This window comes from Pyrgilauda ruficollis, unplaced genomic scaffold, assembly GCF_017590135.1.
Source record: "Pyrgilauda ruficollis isolate IOZ18807 unplaced genomic scaffold, ASM1759013v1 scaffold3, whole genome shotgun sequence".
NCBI classification, from domain to species: domain Eukaryota; kingdom Metazoa; phylum Chordata; class Aves; order Passeriformes; family Passeridae; genus Pyrgilauda; species Pyrgilauda ruficollis.
Window position 1 is genome coordinate 16,313,236 of NW_024524377.1, and position 16,624 is coordinate 16,329,859.

The following is a 16,624-nucleotide window of genomic DNA, read 5'->3' on the forward strand; positions in this document are numbered from 1 at the left end:
AGGGAAGCATTCCCATCCAGCTCCTCCTGTGAGGTGAATTTAGCTTTGGCTTTACCCTAAAGGAGGCTACTAGAAGGATAGAGCAGTGAAGTGCTCTAGGTAGGTGGTGGTGTTCCACAGCATTGTCCCTCTTCTCTCAAATTTCCTCTCATTTACAACTGAGTATGCAGTTCCCTTCTAGACTTTGAAATTCACATTTCTTCTAGAAAATACCTCCCTTGTCCTCAAGACTACATGTTTCTTTTGGATGGTGTATTTTATATCACAGGATTTCCTCTTAGTGTAGATTTCCAGCATGTAGGAAAAGTGTTTTATCATTCAGGGTTGGAAATTTGTAGGTTGAGTGTATGGAGACTCTTAGAAAATACCTTTTGTAAGATAATGGGATAGAAGGAGAGGTAAGAGAAAGAGGTAGAAGCAATTTCTGGATACAACCTTTTCCTGGGTTTTGTTTTCTGTGAGGGTTGGGAAGCAAGGTGGCTTTTATAGGCAGCGTTCTGACCTGGATTATCAGGAGGGGTTAGGTTTTGCTGTTTTGTGGTGTTAGACTTGATGAAACACTGCATGGAAAGTCATGGAGCAGTGGAGAATGGTGCTATCCTTCTTGCCATAATGGTTTATATGACACTGAGTATGTAAAAAGCAGACAGATTGGTAGTAGAGTGTCAGAAATGCTGCATTTGCACTGGTCTAAGATAGAGCTTTAATCCAAAAGGCTGCTTCACACATGTTTTTTCCAGCCTTTTGAAATTTTCACATGCCTAAGATATTTCTGCACTGGTGACAATGCATTGCTTTGCCCTCACTGATGCAGGAGTGTGAGTAATCTGCTGGGGAGCCATATGGTTCACATTTATTTTCATGTGTCTTTGACATCAGGAGAATAGCTGAGACAGCAGAAGAAAGTGCTTATGTCTTGGAGTTCAGCCAGAACTGAGATCATTTAAGTTTCGTAATCAAAGAACTACCACTTTTCTGGGTAAAAAATGTTAGAAAAACATGATGAGCTTAAAATGTCTTTCCTATCAGGATTGTATAAAAATAGGAAGCAGATTTTGCATTTGATGGATGAACACAGCTTCAGCGGGTGATTTTCTTAGGGGGAGGTTTGGATTCTTTTTCAGAAGGAGGGGCTGCATCTTCCACAGGTTTCACACTGCTATAGCTCCAGCGCCCAGCTTGGAAAATTAGGATGTTGAAAGGCAAATGGACAGTGCTGCTGCATAGTGCCTTGGACATATGAGAGCAAATCAGGAAAGCTTTGCTTCAGTCTGCCAGCATATTACTGCTCTTGCTTACCTATTGCATCAGTTATAATTTATTCCTATACAAATCAAACTTGGGTGATTCTTTTAAGCATAGGTTGGATTGCTAGTGGAAATACTGATTTTTTCCCTTTAGAAAACTACTATTCATGGGATTTGGGAGTTGGATGGGCCAATGATGACATCTGTTACCAAGATATAAGAAATAAATGATGACTAAGTATGATAAAACCTGAACTTTTCAGATTTTCATTAAATTTTGCTGGGGTATATTCATGCTTTCTAACAGATCAGAACATATGTATTTTGTGTGGTTTTCTGCTCTGTCTTGAGTTAAACAGCGCCTGTAGCAGTGATTCCAGCAGATTTAACATACTGTGTAAGGTACAGTGCATGCAAAATAACAAATGCCCCAGACTCTTGATAAGATGGTAGTTCTGTTTTGGTTGGTTTGAAGCAAAGGGTTCAAATCAGTTGTTTTTCAATTCAAAGTTTAATAGTATTTTGGAGCTCACATCAAGGCAGCATAGTGTAAAAGCTCATTCATGGTATATTGTTTTTATCAGAGATGACTCTTTTTTCCATCTGGGGGTAACTAGATTACAGACTCTTCTGCTTAGCTTCATTTAGCTACTGTTAGTGTGTAGTGTGTGAATGAAACCTAAGGGTCATTATTTATGTTTAGCCATTAGTATTAAAGTAGTATCTCTACCGTAAAGAGATTGAGACTTGAAAAAAGAGAAGTGGTTTTGTTGCAGTATTTGTCATTCCTGCCAGTAAAGCAGCCCTGTCAGGAGTTCCACAGCTAAGATCTAAACCAGATTACTATCAACACAGACCTTGTGTCACAGGTACTCAGGTTTACAGATGAGGATTCAAAGGTTTGTGTGATGCTCTAACTTGTGAGATTTACAGGTGCAGTTACCTTCAATTTCTTCATTAAATATATGTGTATATATTTTTTTTTTCAAGAGCAGGTTTCCTTTTCTTTCCTTGAGTATTTTGCAATAGTTTTATATTTCATTTGTGACTGGTTCATTTATTTGGCAAAAAAGCTGCCTGCCTTTCAGTAGCTGCCAGTATTCTGAAATAGTGGCATCATCCAGTTGAGATCCAAATAGCATTGATACTGATATCAGAAATTGTATACACCCCAGAATGGTTTAGATACCTCATTCAGCAAAAAAAGGGTTTTTTTTAAATATGCACTCTCTTATGTATTAGAGCATATTGGCAGTGCAGGTTCTGATTTAGAGTATTTGCTTTTATGTTACATTGAAAGAGAATGGCTCAGTATGAAAATTACCCATCTTACGAATGCTAAAAAACTGATCTTATTAAAGGTAGTTTTGCTTTGGAACTGTGGTATATATGAAAAAAATCAGCATGTTAAAACCGTATTTAATGTAATTCAAAATTGACACATCCCTATCAACTAGTCTGCTAATGAAATACCCTCTTCGCTCACTAAAGGCTTCCTATAAATATTTTTGACAAGCTTTGTTGATATGAGATTTGTTTCAACTTGGATGTAAATTAAACATGCCTAATGTAACAGAATTTGTCTTTTGATTTCCCTTTGTACATGCTACAGCTTTTTTTGTAACATGCTTTACTAGCAGCATGTGAGTAACAGGACCAGATCATATTTATCTGTTTTATATTTACAATCCAGCATACCTGCAGGAGGTCTAAGTGCCTGTTATTTAAATAGCAAACCATATACTTTACCATACTTCTAGCAGCTTGTTAGTATTTAGGAAAAGTAATCCTGTTTCAGTGAGCCACAAAATTCTGTGATAATGTCTGTAGGACACACTGTCTGTAATTTGGATACAGGGCTTTATTTTCTAATATACTTGGTTTTCCCACAGTTTGGTAGATGATGCTGGGTATTTTGACAGTTTTACTTAATGCAGAAATTTGTGGATTTATTTTTGTGGTGATTAACATTTCACAACATAACAGTAATAGAGACTGAACTATGTTTTACCTGTGACAATAAACCAGGCCTGAAGGCCAAATGTGTCCCATCTCTAGAAATGATGGAATTCTAGATTATCAGTGTACATCTTGTTGCTCTTCCTGCTTTTATAGAATGATTCCAAGCCATTCAAGAGTGGTCAGGCACCCTTTAAATCATTTTACTGCCTGAATTCTGGCAATGAGGTCTCTCATTCATACCCGCACACACCTGCAGTTGTTGCCTATAAACTGCAAAGCAATGACTTACAAGCTGCATTCTCAACAGCCTGTTGCTATTTTGCAACAAATCAAATAAATCGGACTGCTCATCTTAAAAATCAAGGAGTGTCCCTTACCTTTCTCTAAGGTTTGTGTGTCTTTTTTTATTTCCTCTAAAGGCATGCAGCTATTATCAGTGAGAAACAATAGATCAGTATTATGGGAAGGAGTTTCTAAGTGTCTGTAGACCCAAAAGAAGAAGGATATTTAATAGTTAAAATCTGGCATTTTTTTAAACAAGTTTCATATGTTGCTGCGTATGTTCATTAAAAAACCTGAGCACAGGTATGAGTAGAATCAGAAAAGAGTTGGAAAATACTAGATTTAATTTTTTGTCAAAATTAGACTATACACACACACATATTCAGTGGATGGCCGCAGAAAGTCAGATGAAGGTAAAGAAAAACAAAGTGGGTCTGACTGCTAGTCAGAATTATTTCTATATCATTCAGTGGTGATGATGATGGTATGAATTTTGAGACAGTATGAAACACTAAACATACTGCTTTTATGGACTTTCCAACATAAATTTATCACAAATTAGATAGTAGGATATACTAATCTTTTCTGTCAGGGTGACCCAGTGCTGTAGCAATGTGGATTTCTGCTGCCTTGTGCAACTTTGTTCACAGGGTTTGGAAGAGGTGCAAGTCAGTGGATCACCTTCTGGGTGGTGACACTGAAAATGGTTTCTTTTGCTGGGATTTGGTTGCTTTCTTGGTAAAAGGATAAAACATTTTCATGATGTAATGGGAAGGAAAAACTTTCCTGGCCAAGTATTTGTCTTCTGAAGTAGACAATGGTGTTCATCGCTGTAACAGCTTGTAGTGGCTTTTAGGTTTGCATATGAGGTTAATATTTCTAACTCATTATTCTCACCTTGGAATGTGGTGTCTGTGTAGTCAGATATTGTCACTTGTGCAGTTCCCTTTATCTTAACACATGTGCTACCTGACTGCAAGTTACCATTCACACTGAAATCTGCCTCTGTTCCAGCGTCTTCAATCCTGAAGAGAGAGAAGCGGAAGAGAACAAAGAATGTCCACTTTAACTGTGTTACTGTGTATTACTTCACGAGAAGGCAAGGCTTCACCAGTGTTCCCAGCCAAGGAGGAAGCACGCTGGGAATGTCCACTCGCCACAACAGCGTGCGCCAGTATACCCTGGGGGAGTTTGCCATGGAACAGGAGAGGCTCCACCGAGAGATGTTGAGAGAGCATCTAAGGGAGGAAAAACTCAATTCTCTAAAGTTAAAGGTAAAGCTTGTCTAAGACTTTGATCTCTGCCCTAATTTAACTGAACAGTGTCAGAGCTATAGGGGCCCAAGGTGTGTGTGTGAAACAAAACAATCACCTTCTATGAGCTCCATTTTCAGTTGAAATGGATGTTTTCCTGGAGTTTTCTAATTTTACTGAAGATGCATTTTTGCTTGGTTATACCCAAGTGCTCTTGTAGTTGTCATTGTTGTGCTGCTCCAAGTGCTTACAGGGAGGTTGTTCTTTACTCCCTGTTTTCTGCAGAGAGTGGTGGGAGTTAGCCCTGAACAAGGTGTTCAGCAGAAGTCTGGAAGTGCCAGGAAGAGAATGAGTCTTCTGAGCCCAATGGCCTATTAGAGAAAGGAATGGTAGCATTATTGGTACAGAAAGTGAAAGAGCTTAGTTTCTTTGCTGACTTGAGTGAATTCGGGAAAAAATAAGAAACAGTGATACTAAAGGGTTTTTGTTTTCAGTATACCAATTTTTGTGATCGTGTGTCTATACTATTTAACCAAAGAATGTCCATTAAAGAAGAAATGTGTCAGATAAATTAAGCAGCTATATCAGTTTAGCTAGTCAGAACAAATCCTGGCTAGTTTTCACAAGATCACAGATTGGAAGGGACTTCTGGAGATCATCTGCTCAACAGCCCCCACCAAGGCAAGGTTCACCTGGAGCAGGTGACATTGGCATGTGTCAAGGTGGGTTTTGAATGTCTCTAGAATGTCTCTAGAGAGGGAGGCTCCACATCCTCCCTGGGCAGCCTGTTCCAGCGCTCTGCCACCCTCAATGTAAAGAAGTTCTTCCACATGTTGAGGTAGAATTCCTTGTGTTTAGTTTATAGGCATTGCTCCTCATTGCTCTGCTAGGCACCACTGAAAAGGGTCTGACACCAAGCTCTTGGCAGCCCCTTTGAGATATTCATGTGCATTAATGAGACCCCCTTTCAGTCTTCTCCAGACTAAACAGGCCCAGCTCCCGCAGTCTCTCCTAACAAGAGGGATGCTTCAGACCCCAAACCATCTTTGTGGCCTCCACTGGACCCTCTCCAGTAGCTCCTTGTCTTTCTTGAACTGTGGAGACCAGAACTGAACACAATACTCCAGATGTGGCCAAGCAGAGGGGCAGGATCACCTTCCTCAATCTGCTGGCCACACTTCCTTGATGCACCCCAGGATACCTTCCTGGGGCCAGCTTCCCAATAGAGCTGCTTTTGAATACAACATAGGAAAGAAACTCTGTATTTGAGTAAAGGAGAACCGGGAAAGGGAGTGTGTTCCTTCTACTGCTTTAAAACTGGTGGCAGAACATCTGTTTTTTTTGTGTCATGGATTGTGTTGCATATATTTTTGACTCTTTTTCAGATGAATCCTGTAATTAAAAATGAACAATATTTAGAGCTGTAACTGAGCTTCTGTGCTGCATATCCCCTTCTTTTGTGATACTACATCTCTGTTTCTATAGTTGTGCAGAACAAAGTGGCACCCTCTAAGTTTAAGAAATGCCTTTAAGCATTTTTTCCGTAGAGTGAGCTATGAATGCTTTGTCTCAGGGCCTGAGGAAGTGTGCATGATCCTCACTTTTGTAATTAATTTTTTCAGTCTCCTAACTGTTTGGGGTTTTTTCATAGCTAAATAAATTATTAAATAAATTCATAAGGTCATAAACTTTGAACTGTCATAGAACAAACATAAAACCACTCAGGATGGAGGCAAATCAAAGACAGCTATATGGACAGGTTGGAAACCAAAGGCTAGTAGAGTGTTACTGACTTATCCCTTGATAGAGGTTATACCTCTAACATCTCACATCACAGGAGTTCCAGAGCATCAAGTGTGAATTGTGCTGTATAACAGATGACTAGCTGTAGATCCCTTGGCTGACTTCCAGGAATCAGATCAAAGAGAGGAATCCCCAGTGGAGTGAGTGAAGAATAGTTAAGCACACAAATATTTCACTTTTCTTAGCTAGAAAGTAAATCAAGGAAAATCACAGATCTTATTTACCTTGAGAGAGTAGATGAGGCCTTTTAGTCTTTATGCACTGGAGCTTGGCTCTTCATCCTTTCCTAACCCTCCTCTTGCCTGGGATGTATCTCCTTTCTTAATTAACTTGTTTTGCTTCTGCCCTGGCTGTTCTGGGGACACAGACCATACTTTCTGCTCATTTTCCAAATACATATTTTTCCATCTTCCCAGTCATTTGTTTGAGTGGATGATTATTAATATTATTAAGTTTCTGCAAAAAATCTTTGTAAGTATTCAGTGAATAAGGAGAGGTTTTTTGCATTCCTTATTTTCATTTTGCTGGTGTTAAAGCTTTTACTAGAGTGAAATATTTCATCTGGAGCATAAAAACATAAGCAACAAAAATCTTCCTGTTTTAACTAGTCCATTAACCTCTGTTTAGTTTCATCCCTGATTATGTGCTTGGGTTTAAAAGAAAAAAGAAAATTTCAACCATGAAGAGAAAATCCAGGACCTGCTGAATTAGTGGAGTCTCTGTAAAGCACCGAGCATGTTTTGTTTGCTTAAGAAAACTGGGCCTTGCTGATTGTTCATTACAGGGATGGAAGAGCTGCTTGGTCATTCACATCGTTTCTGAATGAATAAAAAAGGAAATGTGGCATTCTAAGGTGACAGTGTCAGCAGTTATGTCAGCAGAACTATTATTCATTTAATAATAGTTCTGCTAACCAGAATTTGCATAAAAAATTACTGTACATCACAGAAAAATGAAGAAAATGAGAAAATAGTGTAGAATGAAGTTTAGTCAGAAGTTTTTCTATTTGAAAACCATTTGTAAATAGCAAGTAACATTTTCAGTGTGGTTTTTAATTTCAGTTTCTCTGGGAATTTTTTTTAATTGCATTAAAATATACAAATCAGTGAGTAGAAAGTATTTGCTCCTGTAGAACCTCTTAAAAAAAGATAAAAATACAGGAATGTATTGAAATTGAGTTTCCATAGTATTAGGTACTGTTTGTTGGTTTTGTTGCTAAAAGCAAAGGGCCAAATAAGAAACGCCTCTAACTAAAAGCAGATAAAGGCTGTGAAATCATCTTCAAGTCACTTTGGCCATTTAGTACCAGCACTTTTATGTGAACAGTGCTGACAGGAGCAAAAACACTTATTAGCAGCAGAGTGTGAAAATCCTGGATGTAAAAGCCATCTTATCAAATGAAAGGTACAAGGTAATCATTTGAGAGAACATGAGTAAGCACAAAAAATTCCCTAAGAGAGTTCTTTTGCTTACTCATAATGTCTCCTGAAATTAACATGATTAGCATGAGACCAGTGGTGTTAAGGCTCCCTGGTCTGTGGGCGCAGTAGGTTCCCTTTGTGGGAAGTTGTAAGGAATAACTTCCAATCACCGCAAGGCAGGGATGTCCATCCTGCATTTTTCCTGTTTTACTGAGTGGGACTGAGTTTCACCCAGAGGCTTCGCATATTCATTGGTCTTTGCTCTGTGGTTATGACATTGACCTTTAGATTTATGAGGAAGTTTACCCATCTACTATCAAGTTGAATTCAGATGAGCAATATTATGACAATCAAGAGAGCTCAATGTTCCCCTGAAGTTCTGGAAAATGTACTTGGTAGTTTTTGATAGTCTTCCTCCCTCTGTAGTTACCCAGTTACTTTTTTGAGAAATTTTAGACTCTTTCCTTTTATCAATTCATTTGTTTTTTGTGTGGCAAAATGGAGGAGGGAAAAAAAAGTTAAGAGGCGACAACAAGGAAATCATCCTGCAAAGGAGTCAGGAGCTGAGGTGCTTTGAAATGGCAAACTGCTGGCTGGTGGCACACGTTTGATGTTCCAGCCTGCGGGATGCACATGGCATTCAGCACATCCCTGGAGACCAGTCCCTAACGCTCTACTGCTGTGGAGCAAAGTAGTTAAGATTTGCAGGAGGAGGAGAAATATGTGACAGGATTGGAATGGTTCTGTAGGTGCCTTTGTGTGCTGACCAGTTACAGCATTTAGAGTAAGAGCCCTAAAAGTTAATTTTTATTAAACAGTAATTGAATAAAATAGGAAATTAATTACAGGATCAGAATTTTTCTCCCACCACAGTTTCAAACTTAGATTTAATAACAGTGATCTGCTTAAGGAGTGGTTTGAGCCTTGTGTATATAAAACTAGAGAAATCAGATTTCTTGGGTAGGTCATTCCCCTATTATATATTAAACAAACAAGCAAAGAAATCAAAGAAATATAAATACACTCTATTTAGTTTTACCTTGCTAACATAAATGAAAAGATATAACCAAGAATGCCATTCTGGATTGAAATATTCAGGCTGAGTTTGTGTATGGTGAGATATTAGCTTCAGGCAGATAATTCAAGATGCATTTAATCCCTGTGTGGATTTACCTCTCCCTCTCTCTCTCTCTGTAATGTACAGGAAAAAGGATGATTTCTAATGTTCCTTTTCCTACCTTACTGAACTAATACGTTGAAATACCTGGTGTAAATTATCTCCCATTGTCCCAGGGCCAGGCAAAACTGTTCAGGGAGCTATTACCCCCTCTTTTACCAGTGTAATGTGACATGTGTAACAGAAAATGGAGCAGTACATGAAATATACCATTTTACAAACCTGCGATGCATCATGATCTGAACCTATGTCAGTAGTATCATTGCTATCTCAAAAGGGATATTTAAGAATTTCAGAGAGCTCAGAGACAGGAATCAATTAAGGTCTCAAAAATTATCTTGTGACACAATACAGAAAAGACTAGATTTCAGAAAGGCATGAAATCTAGTAGCTAATGGCAAACAGTAAATTTAGGTAAATAAAGAACAGTTAATTTCTTACCTTCATTACAAACTTGGTATTAAATATACATTTTTAATTCATATTCTAAATGGGAAAGAAATGCTTGGTCACCCTATCTGTGGTCATTTTCTGGAACTTCCTGGCAGTCATGCAGCTTTTTTACATACAGCTTTGTCAATTGATAATGCATTTCACATACTGACATCCATGACATGACGTACGTGTGAGCATCGTTTAAGGACTTCGTTAATTGTTAATTGTTCTGTGCAACAGATGACAAAGAACGGTACGGTGGAATCTGAGGAAGCCAATACACTGACTCTGGATGACATTTCTGATGATGATATTGATCTAGACAACACTGAAGTAGATGAGTACTTCTTTCTCCAACCCCTGCCTACAAAGAAGCGACGGGCATTGCTGCGAGCTTCTGGAGTGAAGAAGATTGACGTGGAAGAAAAACACGAGCTGCGAGCCATCCGCCTGTCCAGAGAGGATTGTGGCTGTGACTGCCGTGTGTTCTGTGACCCAGAAACTTGCACCTGCAGTCTTGCAGGCATAAAATGTCAGGTAAATGTCTACATTATTGTCATTATTTAATTGTCTGGGGAGGGGGAAGGTTATGTGTCTGTGTACATGTGTGCTTTTTCTGTTCTTGAAGTTATAACTATTGGAAATTAAATATTAGACAATAACACTTGTGGATGTCCAACCTATTTTTTAAGGCCTTAAGGTTTTATAGTGGGCGGTCAATACAATGTCCTAAAATATCTTCAGTATGATTTTAGGCACATACATGTCTTAGGGTATTTTTTTTTGCTCTTACACAAGTATTCTGCTCCTCATACTCCTTTTAGGTCTTTATCTAAATAGGCACATGTGGACAACAGAAGAATAAGTAGCCTGCAGCTTTCAGAAGGGATATTACCTTTTATTTTAGAAACAATTAGCGGACACTCCAAATGTGAATTACAGTCCAAACTCCATGGGAAGCAATAAAATACATTCTGTGATGCTGTCCTTTATGTAACATGCATGATACTTAAAATCTGTGCATGATAAATTTGCATGTATGCAGTAAAAAGGTATCTGCTAATATAGCAGGTTTTTCCTCTGCAGACTGAAGAGGTATTTCATATTGTACATTTGCATAGTGTCAGCTGTACATGTCCCAACATGTTCTCTAAAATACATTTCTGCTAGTTCTGCTGAGTTGCTGTTGTGCAGCTGAATTTTCTTCCTGAATGCATTTTTCATCATCTCATAAATCCAAGCTAAACTTTCTCTGCTATTTTAAATAATGTAGTCTCTTTGCTGTTCCTGTTTTCATCTCCACACGTGGGGAAGATGTACTGGATTGTGCTGTGTGGTTCTCCTGCACATATTTGATGTTTAGGTGTTACAGTGCAGGTGAAAGTCACAGACCTCAGGCTGTCTAATCAAACTTGCCAATGCATGGATTCAGTCACATTTTCAAAAGTTTAAGATATTAGATGTAGAAGTTCTGTGCCTGGTCTTACAGTATTCCATGTAGAATTGACTGGATTACCTTTGAAAATGCACTTGAGTTTTTGTTTGTGTTTTCAGAGATCAGGTGTCCCCATTGGTAACTTTTTAAAGGTTTTTGTATACCATTAATTTTGTTTCAATGGGTCGCTAGTTTCCATTATTTTTACCAGATTTTAAGGTGTTTCTGGTAATGCTTTTGCCTGGATTTGAGCACAAAATGAAGTAAAGCTAAAGCAGATAAAGAAATTGAAAAGCTACCTATTTTTTGTTCCACTGTGTCATACTTTCACCTATGGAACAACAGAATAAATTTTCCCTTCTTTGCAATAGTGGAGCATGTCCAGGCCCCTTACTGTTCTCTCAGTGCTGCTAAACTCCAGGGCTGACTCCCTGAATGTTTGCTAGCTTTGACTTATTCTACCAGCACTTCTCAAGGTGAATCCCACTTCACCTTTGTATTTCTCTAGGCTGTCTAGGCTCTGTCGTGTCACCAGGCTTTTGCTTCCTATTGTTAATCTGTATTCTCTTTTTTAAAAGGTGGATCGTATGTCTTTTCCGTGCGGTTGCACTAAAGAAGGGTGTAGCAATACAGCAGGTAGAATCGAATTTAACCCTATCCGTGTACGGACTCACTTCTTGCACACAATAATGAAACTTGAATTGGAGAAAAATAGAGAGCAGCAAGTTCCAGCACTCAATGGCTGTCACACTGAGATAAGTGCACACAGTAGTTCCATGAGTCCAGGACCCCATCCAGCTGAATATTCGATTGCAGAAAATTTTGAGATTGAAACTGAACCCCCGGCTACAGTTATGCATTCCCAGTCAGCTGAGGACTTGGACTGCCCAGGGGAAGAGGAGGAAGAGGAAGATGGGAGTAGCTTTTGTAGTGGAGTTACAGATTCTAGTACTCAGAGTTTAGCCCCTAGTGAATCAGATGATGATGAAGAGGAAGAGGAAGATGAGGAGGAAGATGAGGAGGAAGAAAAAGCAGATGATTTTGTAGAAAGTATGAGCTCCCATGCTGATATGGTGCCTCTTCCTTCTGTCCTTTGCTACTCTGACGGAACTGCTGTGCATGAAAATCACTCTAAAAATGCCTCATACTATACTAACTCTTCAACTCTGTATTACCAAATAGAGAACCACGTTGCTGGCACTGCTAACCAGATCGGTGAGACTTACTCAGAAAGAGATGCTGTCAAGAACGGTAGTCTTTCTCTGGTGCCTTACAACATGACTTCAGAACAGTTTGCTGACTACACACGGCCATCAGAGGAAACTTTTAGCAGCCCTCATTACCCTTCTGCAAACCCCTCAGTGATTGTTTGCTGCTCATCTTCTGAAGGGGATGGCAGTGCTCCCTGTAACAGTTTATACACTGAGCATAGGCCAAGTCACCCACCAGTGGAATTTCACTCATACTTGAAAGGTCCTTCTCAAGATGGCTTTGTTTCAGCTTTGAATGGTGACGGTCATGTGCAGGAGCACCCTGCTGAGAATTCACTAAACCTCCCAGAGAAGAGCAGACTGCACGAAGAGTGCATCAAATCACCAGTGGTAGAGACGGTGCCTGTTTAAAATTAAATTGTTCTAGGACTGACTTCCTGTGTTAAAATTCACTCCCATTGGATTTTCCTAGAAACTTACTTTTTTAAGAGGTAGAAAATACTTGGACTATAGTCAATGTTCCAGACACATTTTGTTTTCTCAAGCTACACTGGCAGTGGTATTGCACAAAACCAGTTCATGTAAAGATATAAATAAAAATAATCAAGCCTTTTTTTTTGATAAAAATAAAACAGATAAGTAAAAAACACACCCAACATATTTCAAAGTAGCCTACCTATGAACGTATGTGAAACCTGCCAAGCTATCTGAATCAAAACTTCCTGTTTTTGACTGTCGGGCCTGTGCAAGATTGTTAAAAATGATACTTTGAAATAATCATGTTTAGAGTCCTAATTTTCAACATATCTAAAAAGATGGTAAGTTTAATGTAAAAATAACTACTGTACAAAAAAAAAGTTTTAATTGTTCTGTACTGTTTGTATTTTATTTATGGTAGTTTAAGATTCATGTTTTGATAAAAATGAACAGCATGTTCATTTGAGCAAAAGATCCATAGTTACTTACGAAGAGCATGTCCACTTTTCATCTGGAGTACCTTGTATTCTTCCTTATTTTTTCCTAATACTATTTCTGATAAATCATCTTGAAACACATTTTTAGAGTGTACTATTTTTCTCTTTTACTGTTCTTGACAAACAGAAGAGTCAGAAAGGGGGCATTTACATCTTCTAGAATAGAGAAAGGTAGACAATCCTCCATTTAAAACTAAAATCAGTGGTATTCCAGAGCTAGTACCCCCTCCCCAAAGAAAAATGATCTTGTATATAATGGCAAAGCAGTAGCTTAAGCTCACACAGCACCTTCAGCCCAGCCGCCATTCAGATCCTTACGCACTTTAGTGCCACTTTGCAGTACTGTACGAACTGCGGGAACTGTGAACCTCCTCGGAGAAATGCCATAGCTCCAGACCCTGAGGCCATGTAAGAGCTTAAAATCCACTGTAACAAAACCTGTACGTTTCTCCCAAGCCAGTTTATGAATATGTCAGTATGCAATTTATAAAAGCAGAGCCTTACTGATCAAAGTTTAAATAAAGCATGGAAAAAAAAATATGGAACTGTCTAGATTGCCTAAATTTTTCTGATATACAAGACTGGCTTTTGTGGACTTCTGATTGTATCTCAAGTTTAGTACCATTTGGTCTTATTAGGAAACAATCCATTCAGTGAGGAAAAATTTCTTCAGAAATTTTGTATCTACAAAAGTCTGCAAGCAAAAAAAACGTGCATCATATGGATATCCATTACATTGTGATCCACTTGTTTTTAAATGAAATGGGAATGAAACTAATTTGTTAAACAACCTTGCTTTTGTCTAGAAAAGGAGGCATAGGAATCAGCTTTTCTCTGCACTGGTAATTCTGCACTGCCTTATTTTGATTTCAAAATCTATTTCAGCCTTTTTATTCTTCTAATACTGAGATTTCATTTATTATACATCAAATAGTTGAAATGTAGGCCTGTCTTGTCTGTCAAAATACAGATCAGCCTCTTAGTTTTTATCTGTGTCAAATCTAGATGGTTAACAGTGTGCATGTAAACACAGTGTAAATTTTATCTCTGTAACAGTGATTCTTCTGGTTAGAAGCTCTTTAAAACATCATGTACAGTATTCCAGTAGAAAAACTGTCGATGTAAAATACGCTTTTCAAAAAAAAGAGCTAACTTAATTGTTTTTATATGAAATCTGGGCAAAGTGATTTCTCGTATTTATGCTAAATTAGCAAAATATTTTTACTCCATGTAGTAGCTGGAAGGATTTTTTATTTACTTGTTTCCACAAGAAGTCCTACATGTTTTATATGAACTGCATTGAAAAGTCTAGTTCTCTAGGGATTGGATTCCAAACTTGCAACGCATTCCATCTCCTGGGAAAGCGCACTCATGTTGGTTATCTGGCCCAGCAGTTCCACAGCCTCTGTTCCTCGCAGTCACAGACCGCTCTAGTCTCTTCCTCTAAGGCTGAGTAGCCAGGTAAGTGCCTGTGTTCTCCAATGCCATACAGCAAATACCCATGATTTTTTAAGAGAAACGTGCTAGTCCTTAAAGTTCTGCACTTAAGAAGAAATTATTCTGTTCAAAATATTCTAAGGGCAATTATAACAAGTCTCTGTGTATATAGGGGTCTTGCTTTAACAGCGGGCTTAAATTAGGCACTCCCTTAACACCAGCACTGAAAGCACAAATCTTTTCTGCTTGAGCTGGGACAGTAGAGGATCAGTAGTGGCTCTAACTTCAGAGTGTGTTGGAGAACCACACACTTCACTGGGGTATTTCTCTCAGGGGAAAGTTAAATTAAGTCTTTTGCTTTGTTATTCATGCCCTTACTGAGCAATAAGAAATTATTTTCTTGGCTCCTGTGCTTTCACATGAAAAATATCTTTAATAAGATCAGCAAGCACAGTAAGTGATCAACTTTATAAAATACTTCTCAGCTAGCTTTAAATATTGAGGTGATGGTTATTTACTACTTCCATTGGCACAGACTTCTGATCTAGAGTAGCATGTAGAAATCAGGCGAGAGTCATGTTTCCCATCACTTGTTTAAACTTTGATTTATTTTTTAGAACAAAAAAGCATACTCTTCATTTAAGGAAAAGCAGGCTTAAGTCATGGGATGGAAAATATTTTAGTGTTATTTTCTGGGCTAGTATATACATGTATTAACATGCTGTGTCCCATTTCCCAGCTGGTTAATATTCATGTTGATAACCACTCCTTTCATTTTGGGTAGGCTGTTTCTGTGTGATAAAAGTATTATGTTACTAAATGATAACCAGCTTCTGTATCTACATAGTGTATTATTTGTGAAAATAGCTATATTACTCGTAGTCTTTATCAGCTTCAGTTCCAAGATATCTGGCTACTGATAAACACTCCTAAGAAGCCCGGTATATGTTTGTGATTATATTGCATCGTTCACAAAAATGAGTAATAACAAAGGCATTTCCCTTTTTTGAAACAAACTGGAATTTTCACAGAGACCATTACTGGAACACCACCTAAAAGCAGATGCCCTTTTGCCTATAAGGTGAACTTCACCTCTCTTGGAAAAAGGTGCATTGTTAAATATATATAAAGCTTTAATTGATGTTAGACATGAAATTAGAATTTCATTGGCACGATTACATCAATTGCAATTGTTGCTTAAGAGCTATAACTCATGTCCATTGAAACATCCTTAAAATTAAAAGCTGGTCAGTAGGAGCTTCTAATATTCTTTGTTGAGCCGTATGCCACTTAGATCAGAAAATTTTAGATTTGTAAAGCTTTACAATTTTTCATTTACATAAGTTCCTGCTGGTGACTGATAATTGGAGTTGACATTTGTTTATTTTAAGGCCATTGGTTCCACTCCATAGTAACTATCACTTGCTATAGATAAGGTTCAGCTGCTCCCCTGCTCTGTTAACAGTGGGATCCTGCCCTTGGTCCAAGTGCTGCAGGACTCCTGTGTGGTATTAATGGTGCTGTTACTCACTAGATTGCTGACTGATCCCAGGCCAGATCCGATTTCTAACCTGATCTGGCTGTTTTATTTCAGTAAATCTGCTAATAAACTGATCATGCTGCTTTCCCTGCCTCCCAGGCAGTACCTTCACAAACACAGCTGCTTTGTTAAAGATCGTATACATATATTTGTATGCAAAACTGAGCATGTATAAAGGGTTTTATTAGTTCAGGTGTTCCTGACAGAAATGTAATACACTAGATAGTACTGGGCTCAGACAGAGGAGACTTTGCCTTTGTCTTGTGTCATCTTGTTTTCTGTGCTCTGGTTTGCAATGTACTTGGAGATACTGTGATAAAACATAATTCTGTAGAACAGGTAAAATACCATTTTATTCTCATGTTTTGGCATCATAACTAAATTTTTGTACTGCAGACTATGCCATTTTCCAAGTTAAGCCCAGCCCAGCTGAGAAGTGACCAGAAG

General features: G+C 38.3%; 1 protein-coding gene across 1 annotated transcript in view; it reads left to right on the plus strand.

Moving 5' to 3' along the window:
* Positions 1-12,637, plus strand: part of CSRNP3 (cysteine and serine rich nuclear protein 3) — a 90,231-nt gene extending 77,594 nt beyond the window's left edge. The window contains exons 4-6 of the mRNA XM_041473325.1: positions 4,506-4,765; positions 9,821-10,117; positions 11,594-12,637. Coding sequence (XP_041329259.1) covers positions 4,506-4,765; positions 9,821-10,117; positions 11,594-12,637 — 1,601 coding nt within the window. The remainder of the gene's footprint in view (positions 1-4,505; positions 4,766-9,820; positions 10,118-11,593) is intronic.
* Positions 12,638-16,624: the final 3,987 nt, after the last annotated feature.